We start from the raw sequence: 22,630 nt of genomic DNA on the forward strand, positions 1-22,630 counted from the left end.
TTTTCAAGATTATTTTGGCTACACTCTCATTTACACTTCTGTGTAAATTTCAGAATCAGCTTGCCAATTTCTACAAAAAAAAAAAAGATATTTAGATTGGAATTTCACTGATTGGTTTTGGAAGAACTGATATCTTCATAAAAGAGAGTCTTCCAATCCATGAACATGGTATCTCTCTTCACTTATTTAGGTCTTCTTTAATTTTTATCAGCTATATTTTGTAATATTTAGTATACTAGTCTTACACTTATTTTTTCTTATTAAGCTAGTATCCTGTGACTTTGCTGTATTTACTTATTAGTTCTGGTAACTTTAATATTGATTTTTTAGGATTTTTTAACATGTACAGTTATATTACCTGAGAAAAAAAGAGTTTTACTTTTCCCTTCCAACCAGTGTGACGTTTTTTCTTGCCTTATTGCATTGTCTAGGACGTTCTTTACAATGTTGAATAAAACGTGTGACAGTGGACATCCTTGCCTTCTTCCAGATCTTAGGGGAGAACATTCAGTCATTTATCATTTTGTAGATGTTAGTCGTATATTTTTCATAGATGCCTTTTATCAAGTTGAGGAAATTTCCTTTTATTTCGTTTTCTGAGAATTTGTATTATAAACAGGTTTTGAGTTTTGTCAAATGCTTTTTTTTTTTTTTTTGCATCTTTTGACATGATTATATCATTTCCTTTGTATTCTGATAATATGGTGATCATATCAATTCCTTTTTTGAATGTTAAGTCAGTATTGCATTCCTGGGATAAATCCTACTTGTCATGATATACCATCAGTTTTATGTTATGCTACATCCCACTTGTTAAAATATTGTTAATTATTTTTGCATTTATCTTTGTAGGTGACTTTTGTAGTTTCCTCATAACGTATTTGTATGGTTTTTATATTTATACATAGCCTTATATTTTCTGTAACAGTTTGTGAAGAACAAGTATCAGTTCTTCTATAAATGATAGAATTTCATCAGTGGAGCCACCTGGGCCTGGAGTTTTCTTTGTGGGAAGGTTCTTAATTATGAATTTAATTTATTTAATTGCTATAAGACATTATCATGTTTCCTAGCATTGTAGTAATTTTTTATGAGGAGCCTAACATTGTAGGTTTTACATTTTTGAGTGTTGGAGTTTACTGTAATCTTTTAAGGACTGTTGGATATTGTCCTCAGAGGCAGTTAATTTCAGATCATCTTGATTCTTTTGAGGCTTATTGTTAAGCATTTCAAACTGGATCTGGAGTAGCTTTTACTGTAAGGCTAGTCTAATCTTACTGTTAATATATGGCCTTTCTTAGATTGCTATTAAATGCCCCATGTACTCAACTAGGTCTTGCTACTCTGGATGTTAACTCAAATGATTGCTTGCCCAGAGATCTGGGAATTTTTTTGGCTTACAACTTCCCAGTAATTGTTCCTTTTCCAGCAGTTTTTCTTTGCTCTCCCTCAAGGCATTTTGCCTGATGCATGCACCGGTTGATACTCAGCAAGACACTCAAGGGGAATGTTATGCAGATTTCTGCATCTCTTTCCCTGTGCAGCTTCTTTTTGTCTGGCACTCTGCTCTGCAAATTCCAGTCACTTTGATCTTGAGCTCCAACCTCTGTCTTCTACTCATCTACATTACCAGGTACCGTTTGGATTTCCTTTCCCTTCACTGCAGAAAGTTGAATTATCTTCAAGGTTTTTTTTTTCCTTTTCTAAGGAATGGCAGTCCTGCTCTGTCTGTGGTCCAATTCCAATATCTGAAAACAGTTATTACATTTCTCCCAATTTTCTAGTTTATTTACACAACTCACAGGCAGAAGCAAAAGTCTCACAAATGCTTTTTTCAGTGAGATACAATTCATATCCCGTGAAGTTCACTGTTTTAAAGTCTACAATTCAGTGTTTTCTTGTTGTTTTCATTTACTTACAAAGTTGTGTAACCATTACCACTTTCTAATTCTAGAATGTCTTTATCCCCCAAAAGGTAATCCTGTAGCCATTAGCAGTCACTCCCCATTTCTCCTTCCCCGCAACCCCTGGCAACCACCAATATACTTTCTGTCTCTATGGATTTGACTATTCTAGACATTTCATATAAATGGGATCATATAATATGTGGCTTTTTTTGGTCTGGATTCTTACAATTAGCATAATGTTTCCATACATCCATGTTGTAGCATGAATCAGTGCTTCATTTCTTTTACTGGCTGAGTAATATTCCATTATATAGGTATACCACATTTTGTTTACCCAACAGATTTGTTTTAAGTTTTCTTTCAGCCAGTAATGAAATGGGAACATTTCCTAGCTCTATGATTGGGTGTCCAAAAGGTAGAAATAATCTACTTATGTGTTGAAGAACATCTATCCTTCGTATTGAGAACAGAATATCTTTCCCCCTGGGCATCATAGAGGGGAGGACTATGGGGACATCATCATCTTTCCAGTCACTGGTAGCAAATGCATTTCATAAACTTCATGGCAACGTACAGTCTACCTGTCTCATCATGGACGTAGGGCAAAAATAAATTCGGGGTCAGAAGAAAGATACCTACAAAAAAGTAACTTTGAATTGACTCTAACAGGCAGATGATATGCATTTAGGTTCCAGAATTTCTCTGACACAGAGTATGATAGCAAAAGTTATTTTATTAGAAAAAATTAATCTAAATTTAAATTTAGTGTAAATATTTAAAAGTTGATGCAGCCAAATGTCCAATTCAGCAAGAGTTTTCTCCCACTAAACAAAGTATAAAAAAACAACAAAATCTCAGTAAAGCACCCATTATGTTCACCAACTTAACCTTCCTTTCTGTTTTACCTTCTAAGAGAAACTGTGAAATACTTGACATATTTGGGGACTGATTGGCATTCCCAGCTACATGCCAATAGAAATTTGGGGACATTTAGAATAATACATCTGTGTCCATTTTTCTAGTGGTAATTCTATTTCAGTACTAGTTTTAATAGGTGATAGTAAATTGTATTATCTGCATATGATATAAGAACACTAGGGAGAGGGAAGAATGGAGGTACCTCCAGGTCATTTGAAAGGAGAGAATCAGTTCATTAAAATGGTGTCTATAAGACAAAAGACAGTCTACCTTCCCACGGCTTTTAGTCTCTTCTAGGATGTTCTCTTCAACCCTGTTCTGACGTGGAGAGAGTGTACCATGTCCAGGTCAAATATATCAGAACTACCTTGGGGGTCATGTTTAAAAAGGGGGTGGAAGGTTAATGGAGAACTTAGGAGTAATGAGAGACTTCAGGGATTTTAAGTTTCATGAAGCAACATATTCTGATCATTTGAACATTTACTTCATGCAAGTTATTGAGCCCTTAGAGGGAGCACAGATATGACTGAGAGATAGTCTTTACCTTCAGGAACTTACTATTTAGTGCATAAGTTGGACTTGTAAACAGTTTTCTTTGGGACCTCTGATTGTGGCATGAAAAAGATATTTCTTTTCTAAAACTCTGTTTCTTTTCCTAATGGAAATAAGAAAAGAAAAGAAAAGAGGGGATGGGAAACCATTATGAATGAAAATAGGATTTAGCCATAAACCAAAGCAGAAAAGAAAACTGGGAAGAGTAGTGTCAAATGCAGTGGTGATGAGACACAAGTGAATGAGGGTGGTAGAATTTCATGCAGACCTCTCTGTGTCCTGTGCAGAATTGAGAAGGAAAGAAGGACAAGGGAGCAGGCAAAACAGACCCAGCAATTGCTTGTTCAAAGTCAAGAAGAGACATTAAAAAATTCCAGCTCACTGGGCTGAAAGCATCATTACAACCTCTGCAGACTTCCTGCTCATCCTAAATGCGAGAACATGGATTAGGGACCGAGGCATGGTCTTAAGTTAAAGGCCTTTGTAGGTTCTTCCCAGAAAGTGTGGTGACAAATACCTGAATAGAGCTACTGCTCTTTCTTTCACCTTTTTAGCAAACTTCTAGATTCAAGTGATCTCCATTAAAAAATTAATAATAATTAGAAAGGAGCCAGTTTGAGACTCTCCTAGTATAGTACTTTTAAAAGGAAGTAACATAAACAAAAAGGCAGAATATACACAGAAAAATCATATCAAGAAGCAGAAGAAAATTACAAAAACATGTCTCCATGTGCTTGAAACCTTAAATAAAACTCAATATCTTTAAAACAAGAACTCAAATAAATGTATACATGAGATCAAAAAACAATAATAAGACAATAGATTTGAAGAGTATCAGTGGTCTGGGAAAAAAAAAACAGATGAGAAAAATAAAACCATTATAGAAATGAAAGTCATGTCAGAATAGCAAACAGAAAATAAAACAAACAGGACAAAAATATTAACAGAAGTAGATGAAAAAAATTCCTAAAATAAAACCTCCAACAACTCATGAACTGTAGTACCCATGAACCCTTACTGAAAAAATGACTCAGTCACTTAATCTAACTAAGCAAGAGATGAATCAAAGTGGAGAACCCAGGAATAAAGCTGCCATGTTAGGAAAGAAATAATGGTCGGGAAGCAGGGTGAGAATGTTATAAATCTTTGCAGTGTAAGAATAATAATATAATTGGAGTAGGAAGGAAAAGTGAGACTCAAAAAATATGTCTGTTCTTTGAAAGATAAATGAAGCTATAGATTTTTAGGACATTATTTAATGTTGTTGCCAGGAGCTCAGCTGAGCTGTCAGGGATCAGAGTAGCTGATTAAAGCAACAGGGCAAAAATGAAAGAGTGAAGCCTTAATTACTTGCTGTGGTGGGAAAAGCAAGTCTCTAAAAAACAGAGAAAACGCCAACGCCCCCTGTTGCGTTTCCCCAGGGGACAGCATCCTGCTGGAAGGTGGGGTGATCAGCACAGACGTGGGGGTCAGCTCACTGTTGAGGAGCCCCTGGCATTGGGGGAGAGAGTGCGGGCAGTGGTGAGAAGGCTGGGAGTGAGAAGGGCCAAGCGTTAGTCATAGCGGGAGAAGTATCTTCAAGGGTTCCCCTCTTCCTCCTAGACGCAGGCCTTGGCAGAAATAGATGGCGCCTGAAGAGGGCTTTGTGCAAGGCCTCAGATAAAGAGACCCAGGAATGCAAATATACGAAGAGCATGAGCTACTGGGGCCTGAGAGCTCGCACCTGCCCTGCCCTCAGAGACTGCAAGGTGCTGGCCTTGCACCAAGTCTGGAGCCGCGAGGGTGGCTTTCCCCTGATACCCGCTGGGTGAAGCCCTCCTCGTTGCCTATAGTCAGGCCTGAAAATTGTCTTTGTTGAATTTGTTACAATATTTCTTCTGTTTTGTTTTGGTTTTTTGGCCCCAAGGCATATGGGATCTTAGCTCCCTGATCAGGGATTGAACCCGCATCCCCTACATTGGAAGGCAAAGTCTTAACCACTGGACCTCCAGGGAAGTCCCTCATGTAGGTTTTTAACCAGGAGCAGGATTCACCAGTTACAAAGATAAATAGTAATAAAACTAAAATCTGTAATTTATCTCTGAAGAAAATGGAAAATTACTAGACACTACAATATAAATATGTGAGCAGAAACCTTGTCTGGTTTGTTCATTGTTGTATTCCCAGACTAGCACAATGCCTGGTGTGTCGTAGATGCTCTGAAATATTGGTGGATTAATTATGAACCTTGTTTAATGAATAACACATTGTGCCTAAAAAATGAAAAAATGTCAGGCAAATCATAACAAAGGATAACAGGGGTTTCGGAACTGATATGTATTAGGTAAGATCTGTCTGAAAGCAAAAAGCATTTACGAGTCATATAAAATTACTTTATAATGATTCGTACAGTGATCAAGAAAGATCTAATTGTCATGAGTATTCATGAACAAAATAACATCAGAGTTCATAGGGCAGGAAATGGTAGGAAATATCACTCAGTAAATTTTTATTGAAGACTTATCTTGTGCCACAAAGTTTTATTTCTGTTTAGATTAATAATAAATTCACTAAAATAGTCCAAAGTTGTTGTTTTCTAATCTACCAAGGTCTTCCTAAAGTTTAAATGAAAATTAAGTATAAGAATAACCAGGAAGCTTTTTGAGAAAAGAAGTAATAAAACAAGTAGGGGGACAAACAAAGTTGCTCATCAACATGCGATAAACAGTGTTACCACATCGAGTGGATCTAATGTTCTCTGAAAGCAAGGATGTTTTTATTAGCTTGAATGGCCTGTTTATGGAAAAAGAATTTGATTTCCATTAGTGTTAAAATATCAAATGATTAACGTTAATCCATGCATCTCTGTAACTACTTTCTTGAATCCCAACACATTCATTGACGTAGAATGCTAGGTTAAAGACAGTTGTGAATGGTTTAATTGAGCGATTATGTTTTGCATAACTGTTCTGTCATTTGGGTTGTACTGTAAAAAAAAAAATCACTCTTTCCAAGAATCCTTTAAAATTGTACATTTTTTTATGTCTAACAGTATTGGAGGCATTAACTCTGTTTACTTCCTTTAGATTCTAGACTTAAGGATTCTCCTTATGTAAAAGATTGTTGTTTGATATTTATTTTCATTTTAGGAATTCAGCTTTAATCTGTTCACAATCAGTTGTGAGATAAATAAGTTGCTTTTCCTAATAGTCCTGTGCTGACCAGCTGTGTAACTTGAGTGTGTGTGCTAATCTTACTGCCCTGCCCCAGGTTTCCTGACAGACTGTTGAGTGTATGATTTTCAGATTGTTTTCTTTAGAACTCTGGGATCCAGAGGCGCTTTAGGAACTTTTCAGTATTTAATTTTTATTTCTTTTTACATATATGTCTTAAACTACTTAAAACCCTGTGATTTAAAAACGATAGACATGTACATTCAAACTTTTAATACAGTAGAGAAAACTGATGTGTTCCCCAGATTAAGTCACTCTTTTCAGAACTCAGAATAAAGCTTTTCCTGCTTTATTCATGAACTCAAACTTCTTAGAAATGTGTTGTAATTAGGAATGTTGTGATTCTGGGCTTATGGCTTTTAATTCCTGGGTAAGAGTGTACACTAAGAGAGCTTAATGAGAATTGGCAAACCCATGAGTTGTATTTCTCTATGTTTGTCTTCTGATAGTGTATATAAAATAGGAGCAAAACAGTACATTTTAAAACTATTTAGCCCCCCCCCCCAAAAAAAACGATTTAGCCCAATAGGGATTATTTTGATTAATCTTATCTACAATCTTTTGAGGTCCTTTGACTACCCACAACTGTAAAACAGTATAGTAATTGTGGATACCTGAAAATGGGACCTTTTTCCATTTGGTGATATATTGACAGAGACACACATGAAAGGGATGGTGACTGGTCAATACATCACGTTTTCTAAATAAATAATATTAATAGAGACGTATTAAAAAATTCCCTAGATCCTTTGCTGCAAATCATTAATTATAAAATAAAGTTTTCCATGTTTGATTCCAGAAATCACAGCAGTCTTAGACTTGAGGTGTCATAGAGGCACAAAATACTTAGCATCTAGGAAACTAGCTTTCCAGCTCTGCTTTGGCTGGCTCTCGAGTTTGGGGGAAGTCACTTAATTTTTCATAGCTTCAGCTTACTGCTCGACTTTCTTCACAAAATTGCTTTGGAAAGTTAGTTTAACTAAAGTTTATTTAAAAAGTAGTAGGTGTTTTATAAACTTTTAAGTGTTATAAATAAAGTTAAGTGTCACAATTTCTGATGTATTTACTGGTAATTACTTAGCATTTTTCCTCTGCCCCTTCTACGCATGTTTTTATATTTTTTCTTTCCCCCCACATGTTCGTTCCTTAGGGTATTACACTAGAAGAGTTTGACAGATTATCTTTCAATATGATTTTAATGAGCCCTCCCTGTCAGCCATTCACAAGGTATGTATAATAAATATTTCTCTGTTAGGAAGAGTACTTTTGAAGGACTCGTTCAATCAAATCACACTGTAATTTCAAGCACAGACACTTTGAAGTCCATCAGCTGCATTTCCCTAGTCTTGAAATTTTTCATCAATAATTCCTTTTCTCTACACACATTTATAATTCAGCATTAATCATAAAGAAAATAGCAGTTACTGCCAGATGAACACAGTAATTTGGTCAATAGTAGGTATGCAGAGACTATATGGTACCTCCTTAATACCTACCAAAGAAACAGTATTTACTTCTGACCCAAATTACCTTAAATTATTTAAACTAATGAGCATTCAGGAATATCTTCCGAACACTGATTAATCGAAGTAAATTTCCATAGTTAATATTCAAATCCTAAATTACTTACCTGTAAAATTTTAAGGCTAGTCAAGAATGCATTTGTAAAAAATAAAAAAAAAAAAAGAATGCATTTGTGAATTTTAAATTTCTCAAAATTGATAGGTACATTTAATAATACATACAATTAATAAAATGACTTTTTAAAGCTGTGTTCCAAGACAGCTTTTTATTATATGGTGTTTATTTGGCTATGTATTTCAGGGAATTATATTTTAGAGAAAATCTTGACTAATCCCTCTTCATTTAGCTACTTTAAATAATAATATTTCAATTATTTTAAGTAATAATAGCGATAACCCTCTGAGTGTCTTACTGGAGTATGTCATTTAATATAACAAGCTTATGGGATGTGCATTAGTATTACCATCATTTTACAGGTGAGTAACTGAGGCATAGAAAGGCCATTTCCCAAGGCCATACAATTAGAAAATGTCAGAGCCAGGACTTTTTGATTTTTTTATACTCCTATTAATATATAGGACTATTAATATATAGTCCCATTTAAACACATAATGTGATTTTAAATGGGATATAACATGTAGTAAAAATTCTAATTTAAATAAATATTCTCATGCTGAATTTCCATCCAAGTTTTGATTTATTTCAAGCTTTCTAGGAAATTAATTCCCCAGGGATTTATTGTGCACCTACACGTGAGGTATTGCTTTTGATGCTGTAGTTCCCATCCTTATAGAACTTACAGTCCATGGGGAATGAATGACAAATAATTATCTTATAATGTGATTTAAGGTATATAATAAATGAATGTTGAAACTGCCATGAGAGCATGGAGGAGAGAGGTGTTATGTTGCTGCATATACCAGGAGGGACGAATTCTTTTAGAGGTGATATCTGTATTGTGTCTGAAAGCAGGTTGGGAATTTATCAGTGAAGGCGGACCTTCCGCGTAAAGATGGCTCCGAGCCTATGCAAGTGTATCATGGCCTTTTTAACCACAGTAAGTGGGAGGTTCAGGACAGAATGCAGCCGCAGTGCTGTGACGCCTCAGATATCACTGCAGTGGGGCCCCTGTGTCTTCCCTACTGCTGCTCCCACTCTGTATTAGCCCAGCTCCAGCTGCTGACGGCTGCAGTGTCTGATCCTGTAGTATGATCATCTTTGGAACACTGAGAGGAAAGGCACAAAATGAGAGGAAACCAAGATTTCTGAGGAGTCTATTCAAGTCCACTCTAATCTCCCATCTGAGCCTCAGATCCACTGATGATTTTGGTCCTGCTGTCAGGTGTGAGGAAACTGATAACTGATGTCAAGTAACTTATTTTAGACCACCAAGCTAGTAAGTAGCAAGGCCTTAAACCCTAGTCCTCTGTTGCTACAACTCAGGCCCAATATAAGTCTTCTTTTCTGCTTGCTTCTTGATCATATCGAATGTTACTTGCAAGATTGAACTGCTAGTCCAAATTCTGTCTGTTCACGTGACCTGTTTTGACTTACTTAGTCTAGCCAAGTTGCAACTCCTTCGTGTAGAATCAAGCCTTCAGCTTCAGTCTCTCCTGTTTACATTGGGCAAGATAGTTCTGGTTTTACCTGCGTCCTTCATCTGCTTAGCTGGTGATTAGTTACCAATGCCATCAACTCTGCACTGCCACCCTGCCCAACCAGCTCATTCATCTGAACTTTTGTTGTCTCACCTGGGGCAGGTGAGACATCAGCTGATTGTGTGTGTGTGTGTGTGTGTGTGTCTTTCCTGAACACAGTGATTTTAAGAGGGTAATTGATTTTATTCTTTGTGGACTTCTTGTTCTTCTTTGCCTCATGCGAGTCATTTGGACATATTATCTTGTATTGATAATAAGTGTACTTATTAGACACGCAAGGCTTTTTTAAATTAAGTGAAAAAATATATTTTTGTTCTCTATAGCAACAGAGATGATCATATTTTTTGTGAGGACCAACTAATTTTAGTTCTCTGTTTTGACTTTTTAAAAGTGATTTGATATCTTTATGTAAGATTCTTGCTGAACTTATTTACTTTCCTTACCCTTTTAGAATCGGCCTGCAAGGTGATGTGACTGATCCAAGGACAAATAGCTTCTTACATATTCTAGACATTCTCCCAAGGTAAAGACTTAAATTCCTGTACAAGCTTACCTTAAAGGTAAAACTTTACATCTGGAAGAACGTGGTGTTTGTCATTTTATAGAGATTAGCATCTTATACAGATTCTGTGCGAGTCATTTATCTTCTGTCCTGACTGATAGAGTAACTGCAAATGTTTGTCGGTTCCACAGTTGCCGCTAAAAGTGAGTGCCAGGGCGTTACAGCCTAATAGCTGAATTCTGTTGCGTCTGCTCACAGTATTTGTGCAAATGATGCTGATGTTAGTGAATGCTGTCGCCCATGGACCGGAAACTTGTGCTGCTAACCCTGGAAGCCTCCATTCTGTGGAAATGTCAGCCCTTTGAGCTGTGCAAACCCATGTTTTCATTAAACTTCAATGGAAATGAACATTTCAAATGTTAACTTTATCAGGTGTGCCTTGTTTATGGGGGAAAGGAAAAAAATATGAGTTGCCTCCATCCCTTATAAAATTCTTTTATGAAAAGAGTTTGGACAATTACTTACCTCATATTTCCCACAAGTAAGGATTTTCTTTACTTCTTCTTAGTAATGAGATGTTTAGAATTCCATTTGTTTTTGTTTTGTTCTAGGTTACAAAAATTACCAAAGTATATTCTTTTAGAAAATGTTAAAGGTTTTGAAGTATCTTCTACAAGGTAAAAAAATGTATTTGTCCTGTGTTCATCTTAGACTTGGTATATTTTATAATAGGCGCTGTTATGAAATGAAGATCTTAAAAATAAATGTGTATATTCCGACATTCTATATATGTTATGAAGTTTACTCGTTAATATTGATTTTGAATAGTTAGTAACGTGAAGTATCACAAAGTTAGGTTCAACTGATTCTTTCCCATTTTGATATGTTTGAATTTTTCCGGAATGATTTCTCAATTTTAGCTGCTTACATTGGTGCCTGTTTCTTTAGAAGTAGGAATGTTTTCGGTAAGAATTTGTCCTATTGACAGGCGTTTTCTGTCCTACAGTTGGGTTGAAGAAGCAAGCCCTGTGTCAGGCCCCTTTCAGACAGTAGCCCAGCTGGAGAGAATGCATCCAAGTCCTTGACTGACCTGCTGTCTATGACAGTGTTCCCTCATCTGATTGGCTACAGATATAGTTCCATTCCTATAGTAAGCTTATCATGAGTGGATTGGTGATTCTAACTCACCAGTTTTATAAATTATCTGGTAGCTTTATTTATTTATAATAGGGATTATCTCTTTTTTGAGAAATTTAATTTCTCAAGTACTGGACTTAAAAAAGACCTAGGATTATCCTTTTTCTAAACAAGTTAAGTGGAGGTACAGTTTTCATGTAAAATGAAGTTTTATGTATAATATTTTATATAAGAACCCTATTTTGAACTATAGAGTGAGAACTTTTTTCTTTTCCTTTGCCTTTCAGAGACCTGTTAATACAAACAATAGGAAATTGTGGCTTTCAGTACCAAGAATTTCTGTTGTCTCCAACCTCTGTAAGTACTGCAATTGTAAATTCTTATATAAGTTTTCCCAAAGGGAATTTGATTCAGTAAAAAGAATGGCTCCATTTTGGATAATATTATAGGTAAATCTTGCAGTTAGTTCTGACATGGTTATTACTTTCTCTATCTGAATTTTATAGCTATATGTGAATTTTGTTTTTTTATGATTACTATACTATTCATAATGAATGTAAGAATGTCTATTTGACTTTTTACCTGGGAAATATAAAATGAAAGTGACTCATAGACATATGATTCATCTGATTCCATCTTTATTTCATTCAAATCAAGGTACAGAGTGACAGTTTAAAAGGTTTAAGAATTTGCCACAGAAAAGTCTTCCACAAATCGCTAATAGAATTTTGTCTGGCAGAAACTAATGTATAACTGTATGAGTTTTTTTACTAGGTGCTAAAAGTTGACACAGATCTCTTTAATATCCTATAGCAGCTAACTGCCCTGTTGTGCTTGCAGCTTGGCATTCCAAATTCAAGGCTACGGTATTTCCTTATTGCAAAGCTTCAGTCAGTGCCGTTCCCTTTTCAAGCCCCTGGTCAGGTATTGTTGTTATCATCATCATCATTATTATTTATCTGTTGTAAATATATCTCAGTCTGCTAATTTATTTTCAGGAACTACTTTGCGGAGGTTTTTTTTTTTAACATCTTTATTGGAGTATGTTTACAGAGGTTTATGTGTGTCCTCTCGTGCCTGTAATATAGACTGTGCCTGAGGTCTGTCTTGTAGGCCTTTTCACCCTCCTGATGCCACTTTAATTGCTTGAAACAAAACCAGAAACTTTTCTTTCATCATTAGAAAAGAAAATAAGTTAAAAGTAAAAAAAAATTACCATTAGTGTTGTTATCCTTCTTTTCCCCCTATAATTTCTCTTCTGACCATTGACTCTTTTGCATCTTTTATTTTTCTCCCTCAATAGAAGCCATTGACTACTTTTGATAAAATAGTATACTCCCTTAAAAATGGCTTGAGTATTTTCACACATCAGTTGCATTTTATTTGAAATCTATGCTATTTAGCCTTAATTGATTAAAAAATGGTAATGATTAGCACAAGCTAGAATAGAATGCTCAATTGCTATCTATAGGATCTCTCATCATGCTAGCAATTTTATATGCTTCTGCTGAAAATTGGTGTGGATAACAGAGTTTCAGTGGTCCAGTGACGCTCTCTATAACCCTCACAGGTAAGAACTCAAAAGTCGTGTCCTACTAACAGGGCTTCAGTAGTATCATTTGAAATCCCCGTAATACAATACCAGTATTATACAATACTGTGTTATATAATAAAATAGCAATATATCTCCCTTTAATAGTGGGCAGTTCCAAAAACGGTATGTAAAGTATGTGAACAAAGACTTCATCATTAAAAATTCCTGGAACTGTTTTTTCTTTCCCAAAATAGGACTTGATAAATGGTTACCTGTTTTTCAGGAACCAGTTTTTCCTGTGGGACTCAGGGATAGAAATAACCTTTCAGGGTGAAGAGTGCTTTTCATTTTTAATTACTAATTTTCCTTTAGATCATAGGTATGTCCTAGTTTTTTTTTTTTTAATTGAAGGGGAATGGCAAACTTTGATCAAAAACACATTTTCTGGAAATGTTCCTGTTGCTTTTTCAACTTCTTTTCCAAATATAATGCTGTCTCTGTATTCAGCATACTTCCTATTACTTTGTTGAATGGTGTTATTAATTCAGAAAGCAGTAATTTCAGGAAATAAATCATCTATAGCCTGATACCTGTCACTGTATGATGAAAAACTTGTAATGACTTGTATAAATACTAGTAAACCTCAATTTCTATCTTTTTAATGGCAACTCAGTAAAAGCTAAAGAATTTTTTTACATAATGTTGAGTGGATGTTATTAATATGTCTTTTATTTTTAAGAAAGCTTTTGAGAGTTTGTGTATTTTTACTTAATGCCAGGTACTGATGGAGTTCCCCCAAACTGAATCTGAACATCCACAAAAACATGCGATAGATGCAGAAAAGAAAATTGAAGAAAAGAAAATTGAGCCAAATATTTGCTCTGATAGCAGCACACAATGTTCTGGAAAAGAAACCATTCTTTTTAAGCTTGAAACTGCAGGAGAAATTGACAGGAAACGTCAACAGGACAGTGATCTCTCTGTGCCAATGCTAAGAAATTTTCTTGAAGATGACATTGACATGAATTCATACTTTTTACCGCCAAAGTCATTGCTGCGATATGCTCTTTTGTTAGACATTGTTAAGCCCACATCCAGAAGGTCCACGTGCTTTACGAAAGGGTAGGTTTTAAAGAGTCTCTGTTCGTGGCATATCCAAAATAACCAGGTTTTCGTAACTATTGTTTCTCTTAGTTCTTCTCAAAACAAGGAGCATTTTATAAAATGTTTCTGCTAGAATGACTTTTTTCACCCTTAATCGCCTGCTTGCGTGTTCCAGTAGAATGCACAAGTGAAGATTCCTTCTGGCAGAACCCACAAAAGTGCTCATAGAAGACAATGCCATCGTTTGGTGACCTTCGTAGGAGCTTAATTACCCACAGTGGAGACATGGTTTCTATAGATGGTGAATTGCTAATTTTTTAGCACCTTTCTTTTTATGGTACCTCAAAAATTTCTGTCTACTTTCATGATCAATGTACAAGAAGAAATTAAATTTTAATATCAAGAAATAACATTGAATATCCTGGAGCACATTATAGCATGTTTAACTTTTATTTAGTTTTTTGAATTAATAGTATATTCTTATAGTTCAAAATCCAAAAGGAACTAAGATTGTAAGACTTCCTTCCAATTCTGCCTCTTGTTCATCCAGTTTCCCTCCCTACGTGCAACCGATGATTTCAGGCTACTCTCTAGTCTTCCAGAGGTATTGCATGTGAGGTGTGTTTAAATATACATGTATATTTTTACCCCCTCCTGTGAGTAAATGGTAGCATACCATATTCATTATTATGTGCACTTTTTTTCATTGAGCAGTATAATTTGGATACTATTACCTACGGGTGCTTAAAGAACTTTCGTATGTTCATAGTATAGGAATATCATAATTTCTCTTACTGGTTACCTGTTGATGGGCATTTAGGGGACATCCTTTGGATTATTTCTCAAGAAATAGTGTTTTTCAACTTTTTTTTTTTAAACCTAGGAAGAAGGGTGGAAATTAGACCCTTCAAGAAAAATTTGTAAAAGATCCATCCCTACCCCTGTTTGTTAATTTCACGGAGGCTCTTTTGATAGGTAGTTGTGTGATTTAAAAATTCAAGCCTTCGGGCTTCCCTGGTGGCTCAGTGGTTGAGAATCTGCCTGCTAATGCAGGGGACACGAGTTCGAGCCCTGGTCTGGGAGGATCCCATATGCCGCGGAGCAACTAGGCCCGTGAGCCACAACTACTAAGCCTGCGCGTCTGGAGCTTGTGCTCCGCAGCAAGAGAGGCCGCGACAGTGAGAGGCCCGTGCACCGCGATGAAGAGTGGCCCCCGCTCACCGCAACTAGAGCAAGCCCTCGCACAGAAACGAAGACCCAACACAGCAAAAATAAATAAATTAATTAATAAACTCCTACCCCCAACATCTTCTTTAAAAAGAATTCAAGCCTTCTCTCTTTACCTACTAGCTAGTTGTCTTGTACAAGACACTATGCCCCCGACATAATCGTACCAGGCTCACCCTGACTTTATCATACCCTGCCCTTGTACTTTCAGGGCAATGGGTTTATTGCTTTCCATTACCTTAAAAGACTTCACTCAGCTGTTGTATATTTCCAAGTCTGCTAGGTTCTGTTTAGGACTCTCATAAAACAGGAGTTATCAATTTTGTAATAAAAAACAACTTTGAAATTCTTTTATAATTATAAAAATGGTATAAAAGAAGCCTTATTGTAGAAGTCTATTTTAGTGTAGATAATATAAACACACACACACACACACACGTGATATATAAGAAAACAGCTTTTCTTTGATGGTGACTTTCTCTAATTTCTATTTTAAATTCATCTATTAGGACAAAAATGTCAAACAGCCAGCTTGGCAATGATCTTAGGGAAAGAAATATTACTAATACCTTGCATGTCTGTAGTGTGTGGTATTTTTAATACATTTTTAACAATAGTCTGTTTTGTGATAAAGAGTAAAAACATACAGTGTTACAGTCAGAGGCAGAGGCACGTGTGGTGGGCCTGAGTTTGTCATGAGACTGGAGAGTACGGTTTTGGGTTCATGAGAAGAAATGACGGTTCAGGCATTCTAAGAAAAGAGCAGCAATTTATTTTCACCTACATAACATTTGGTCTAATGTGGCAGGGATGTCAGTATTGAATAGCATTTAGATATAAAGTCCTAACAGATGCATACTTCCTGTGCATTTAAATGTGATGAACATTTAAAAAATGACAATAATGTACATGCAGACTAGTATTTATGCAACAAACACTATGCCAAGTTTAGTGTCTGAGAATTTTCAACAGACTGATCTTACGTCTTTCACCTGGTAAGTTTTTTAATTACAAAGCATATTTATGTGATATTATTTAGAATATTTCAGAAGGATGTATTAACAACTATGTAAGATTGATTCATTCAAGAAAGATTTAAGAAATTTAGCATTAGCAAATATATTAGATGCTACAAACTATTTGTGTTAATTTTTTAGTTATGGACGCTACCTCGAAGGGACAGGATCTGTGTTGCAGACTACAGAGGATGTGCAGGTAGTACGCATGCTGCAGAACTAAAATATTTGAAAATTATTTTAAATGAAATTATCTTTAATACTTAAAATTTGAGAATGTTAAAATAAGTTTACATGTTCAACTGGAATGAATATATGTATATAATAATTATTTACTATAGAATAAATCTTCTTGTTGCTAGATATGAGTATATGTACAAAAAGTGTTTTATGTTTTTACTTTCTTGTTTTTCTTCTTACCTTTTGTTTTTCTTTCTGTTCCATAAAGAGTAATTTGAAGTGCAGAGGACGGCACCTAATGTTCTCTAAAATTATGCGCAAATATCTTAGTATCGGAGCCTTCCTTTGGAGCACATACTATAAAAATGCCTGTTAGGGAAAAAAATCTATATTTTAGGAAGGCTTTTTATTAATACTTCAATTGCTAATTCTTTACGGTATCATGGTTGAATACAAGCTTGATATATTGCAAGTTTTATATACTTCTGAATAATTTTGAAGTGAAATCACATTGTCTTCTTTTATGCTGATTTAAACTCTTACTGTTAATAAAATTGACCCTTGCTAAAAACCCTATCAGAGACAAACGGATGTCTGGATTTGAGAAGTCATATTTATTAAATATATTTTATCATTTTAAGAAAATACCTTAATTGATAAAATTGGTCATAAACAGTAAACATTTTAATGGCTGCTTATTTGCTTTGTAAATCGACTTATTGGTTGACCAAGTTTCTTTTTTGTATCTTTCACTACATTTCTTTTATGTTATATTGTCATTTATTATTTCTATTCTTTTTTGTTGTTGTTTATTTTTGAGGGGCCAAAAATGACAGATACCCTGAGAGTATCCTGATCTATTCGGCATTAAGATTTCGTTTGTTTTCTGAGTTTACCTGGCCCCTGATGAGCCAATTACACAGTTCATTGCACAGAGACGTTTTTACCCGGTGGTGCCATGTGTTACAGAAGACTATGCGTCGTCGTTTTGAAACTGTCTCACAATAGACGATATTATCTTAACAAGTCTAATTGCCACTCTACTTTATTAGTTATTTTGGATGTTTTCCTACAGGTTGAGAATATCTACAGATCCCTTACCAATTTGTCACAAGAAGAAAAGATAACAAGATTGTTAATGCTTCAACTTCGATTTTTCACTCCTAAAGAATAGCAAATCTCCTTGGATTTCCTCCAGAGTTCGGTATGTGGGATACATGCAGACCCCAGCTTTCACTGATTAAAGGTTCTCAAAATTCATTAGGGACTCGTGCATAGTTTATGAATAAACCCTTGCCCAGACGGATGTGAGAGCGCTTCCTTCCTGATTGTGCCATCTTTGACATCTTCCTTCCCTCCTGTGTCTGCTTTCTTCATAACCTGCCCTAGTCCATTCCCTTCAGACTCAGTTCCCCTTCTCCTTCACTCCAGTAGTGGTTCCAGGTGCTTTGCAGGAACAGAAGGGCCAAATCAGCAATTCCTCACTTCTCCCCACAGATGGTTGTCCATAGCATCTCTTTCTCGAATTTATTTTTTTGCTTCTAGGAGTACTATTCGAATAACCTCACACTAGATCTTATGAAAGAATGCGTAGAATTGTCTTTGTTTTAATGAAGAAATTAACAGGCAATTGAGGAGTTTATTTTTGTGTGGTGGGGTGGTATGCATTTGTACTTCTACTCCTTGGAGATAGCACTCTTATCAATTATATAATTGATAGAATTGATTCCTTCCCTACAAGGTTTCAGTGGAGAAAAGAAAAAGTGGAGAGGTGGTCTAGAAAGGAACTTTCCTAATGGAAAGTAAGGGTGACTCAGGAGCACAGATGCCAGAACTGACATGAAGTTAGGGAATCTGAAGACGGACTCTCAGGAAGGAAAATGAAGATACCGCTGCCAAGGGAGAAAGACAAGTAGTGAGGAAAGCCAGGGATTGTTGCTATTAAGAGACTGGACACAGCGCCTTTGCCTCTTAGAGCACCCCGCCCCTCCCTGGTCCCGCTTCCTTGGCGCTGCTGCTCTTGCTGTGTGGATGCCATCGGTTTCCTGGGCTGCGGTGGGTGTGTTCCTAGTACCTGGCTCCTGGGAAGGGAGAGACACAGACCTCCCTCACATGCTTCCAGGGCTGCACAAGGAGGAAACGTGCTTTTGATAACTGATTGGGAGCTTGAATGCAGAAAAGCCAAACTTCGCTAAATCTAATGTTGTAATATTAATACAGTCCTATTCTTGAAGAACATCATGGGTTAAATAGACCATGTTTTAAAATCTAAATAATGGATTTACAGTTGAGGTTTGGAAAGCATCTTTTTGTACACTGGGAACAAACTGCCAACAGAATTTGACTACCCTCTTGGTAATTGATTCTCCAAGCATAGTCAAAGCAAACAGGTTTATTTTGTACTCTGACTTTTTTTGGTGATCTCATTCAGTTTGAAACATCCCAGGGAGTGTTTTTTAAGAAAACACAGACTTTCCGTGTCTTAGTTTATGTCACAAAGTGAGTGAGAACATCAGTAAAACAAAGAACTGAGAATGGACTCAGGAATTTTAATTCCCAGTCTACTGTCGTGGTTACTTTTTTTTTTTTTTTTCATATTTTAGGATGAGCAAATCGAAGGTATTTTCTGTACTACTACAGAGAGAAAAGAGATTTACTGTCGAACAGCAACTAATTTCTAAGTTTTATTTTGAGTGCTTATTTTTTCAAGCAGTAGCAATCACTTTGGTAATAGTGAAATTTAGCACATACCCCAGAGTCAGACTGACCGAGTGTGAACCCTAGCCCTACTGAAGCCGCTCTCTGCCGTAGTTTATGCATCTGTAAAATGGGGATAATTATAGCACCGACTTTATAGGGCTGTTGTAACAGTTAAGTGAGTTAACGTATGTCACATGCTTGCAACCTATCTGACACATAATATAAAATTCGTGCTTTTATATTTTAAATGATAGGTGTTTTAGCCTTTACTTCATAAATATTTTTTCTCAGTATTTAAAAATATCTAAGGGGTAAAATAGGATTTTTCGAAGTTCTCTGAAAACATATATATAATACATGCGAGAAAGCCTTTTTCATTGCTTTACCGTATTTTAATATGTGACATATGTGTATAGTCAGTGCCCTCCTGTCACCACTGAGCAGCCCTGTGACATAACTGTCCTGCACGTGTGCCTCTGACGTCACGGACCCTGGGTCCAAAATGGGCATTCTTTGCGTTGCTTGTCCACCGGCCATGATGGATTTGCATTGATTCTCCCACACATTTTGCCCTGGTTCTCTCTGTGGCCAGTGGCACGCATTCATGAGACAGCAGGCTTTGGAAGAGACAGACACTAACCGACACTTACTGAATAAAAGCTGCTCTCTTGACCTTGTTAATTCTAGGTTTCTTTGCTTTTGAGGATTATTATTTTTAATGTACCTAAGTTTTTAAAAAGTCACCTTTTAACTTTACAAAATTATGTAATTCTTTGCACAAGTGAGTTTAGATTTTAATATCTATGTATAAAATACACACATGCATATGTATATATGTGTATATATGTATGTGTATACATATATAATTTTTACAAATCTGACTTGTTTTCAGACATCTCTTCCCCTCTGATATAATCTTGGTATCTCAAGGCATCGTCCTAGGGGTAGTCTAAAAGTTTGTAGGTATTTCTGCCTCTGGCTACTTTGAAGTAAATAATTTGAGATGACTAATGTGCTTGCCTAAGACATATTATCTTTATAATAGCAATTTTATGATCATGCTCAATTGCAAATATCATTTTATTATGGTAATCACTGTTATTTTATTGCAGTAAGTATAATGTCTAGTGTTGATGAAGCAACTTTATCAGGTTTTGAAATTTTGCTATTTTTAATGCTCTTCAATTATTTCCTTTATTACCTGATTTGCTTTTCCTATATTTAATTGCTATGCCAAAGGATTCTGATGTGAAATTCTGGAATTGTAATTAAGATTCTGGCATCCACTCTTACGCATGGACAGTCTTTTACGGTGGTATGTGCAAGGTTTTGTTCCAGCAAATGTAGTATCTGTGGGCCATTTTGTTTTCCAAAAGAATGAAGCAAATTGAACTTCAGTATGAGAATGTCAGTTTCTGGAAGCAGAATGTAAAAAAGCAACTCTGAGGGACTTGTATCCAGAATACATAAAGAACTCTTATGACTCAACAATAAAAAGAAAAATAATCCAATTTAAAAGTGGGCAAAGGATTTCAATAGACATTTCTCCAAAGAAAATAGATAAATGACCAATAAGCACATGAAAAGATGTTAAACATTATTAGATATTAGGGAAAGGTAAATCAAAACCACAGTAAGATACCACTTCACAAAAAGACAGACAATAACAGTGTTAACGAATTGTGGAGAAATCAGGTCCCTTGTACACTGTTGGTGGGAAGATAAAATGGTGCAGCTGCCTTAGGAAGCATTCTGGCAGTTCCTCAAATGTTAGACACAGAGTTACTGTATGACCCCACAATTTCACCCCTAGGTGTATATCCAAGAGAACCGAAAAAAAGCTTAACACATACATACATACGTACATGTTCATAACATCAATGTTTATAATAATCAAGAAGTAGGGAAAAAGCCCAGATGTCTATTAATGAATGAATGAATAAATAAAATGTGGTATATCCATAAGATAGAATATTATTCAGACAGAGAGAGGAATGAACTATTGGTACCTGTTATAACATGAATGAGCCATTTTTTCCCTCGGATCAGATAATTTTTACTGATGTGCTTGATGTTTGAGTTACACTATATTTTATAGTCGTATTATACAACATACATAATATTGTGAATACATAATGTTATTATAAAGACTAAGATATTAAACATAGAATACTTGGCTTTTAAAAAATATTCCAGAGTCAACATGAATAAACCTTGAAAGCACTACGCGAAAGCAGCCGGAGACAAAAGACAGCATATTGTATGGTTCCATTTGTATGAAGTGTTCAGAATAGGCAATCTCTGGAACAGAAAGTAGATCAGTAGTTGAGGGGCAGGGAGGGGACATGGAGAGTGACTGCTAATGGGTGCCAGCATTCTTTTTAAAAAAATTTGTATTGAAGTATATAATTAACATATAACATTGTATTAGTTTTCAGATGTACAACATTACAACATAATGATTCAACATTTGTATACATTGCAAAATGATCACCCCACCATAATAAATCTAGTTAATATCCATTACCATACATCGTTACAAAATTCTTTTTTCTTGTGATGAGGACTGTTAAGATCTCTCCTAGCAATTTTCAGATATGCAATACAGTATTGCTAACTATAGTCACCATGCTCTACATTATATATCCCCAGGACTTATTTATTTTTATAACTGGTAGTTTGTACCTTTTGACCCATTTCACCCATTTTTCCCCCACCTGTGCAACCACCAGTCTGTTTTCTATATCTATGACCTTGGTTTTTTAAATTTGTTTGTTTGTTTGCTTTGGTTTTTAGATTCCACATATAAGTGAGATCATACAGTATTTGTCTCTCTGACTTCGCTTGGTATAATGCCCTCAAGGTCCATTTCATTCTTTTTTATGACTGGGTAGTATTCCATGGTGTGTGTATGTGTGTGTGCATTTTCTTTTTTCATTTACCCATCGATGGACACTTAGGTTGTTCCCATATCTTGTCTGTTTGTAAATGATGCTGCAATGAACATGGGGTGCACGTCTCTTTTCTAATTAGTATTTTTGTTTTCATTGGCTAAATACCCAGGGTGGAATTGGTGGATTGTATGATTGTTCTATTTTTAATTTTTTAAGGAACCTCCATACTGTTTTCCATAGTGGCTGCACCAATTTAAATTCTCACCATCAGTGCATAAGAGTTCCCTTTTCTCCATGTTCCTTCCAGCTCTTGTTATTTCTTGTCTTTTGGATAATAGCCATTATAACAGATATGAAGTAATATCTCATTGTGGTTTTGATTTGCATTTCCCTGATGATTAGTGATGTTGAATATCTTTTCATGTGCCTGTTGGCCATCTGTATGTCTTCTTTGGAAAAATTTTTATTCAAGTCCTCTGCCCATTTTTTAATCTGATTATTTATCGTTTTGCTGTTGAATTTTATGACTTCATTATATAATTTGGGTACTAAATCCTTATCAGAT

General features: G+C 35.6%; 1 protein-coding gene across 1 annotated transcript in view; it reads left to right on the forward strand.

The window, feature by feature from the left end:
* The window catches only part of TRDMT1 (tRNA aspartic acid methyltransferase 1), a 49,264-nt gene that overhangs the window by 24,313 nt on the left and 2,321 nt on the right, over positions 1-22,630 (forward strand). Inside the window, 9 exon segments of the mRNA XM_032623683.1 lie at positions 7,740-7,816; positions 10,223-10,294; positions 10,885-10,950; positions 11,698-11,767; positions 12,251-12,334; positions 13,723-14,066; positions 16,433-16,490; positions 17,547-17,640; positions 17,643-17,675. Coding sequence (XP_032479574.1) covers positions 7,740-7,816; positions 10,223-10,294; positions 10,885-10,950; positions 11,698-11,767; positions 12,251-12,334; positions 13,723-14,066; positions 16,433-16,490; positions 17,547-17,640; positions 17,643-17,675 — 898 coding nt within the window.

The sequence above is a fragment of the Phocoena sinus genome, chromosome 2 (genome assembly GCF_008692025.1).
Source record: "Phocoena sinus isolate mPhoSin1 chromosome 2, mPhoSin1.pri, whole genome shotgun sequence".
Taxonomy (NCBI): Eukaryota; Metazoa; Chordata; class Mammalia; order Artiodactyla; family Phocoenidae; genus Phocoena; species Phocoena sinus.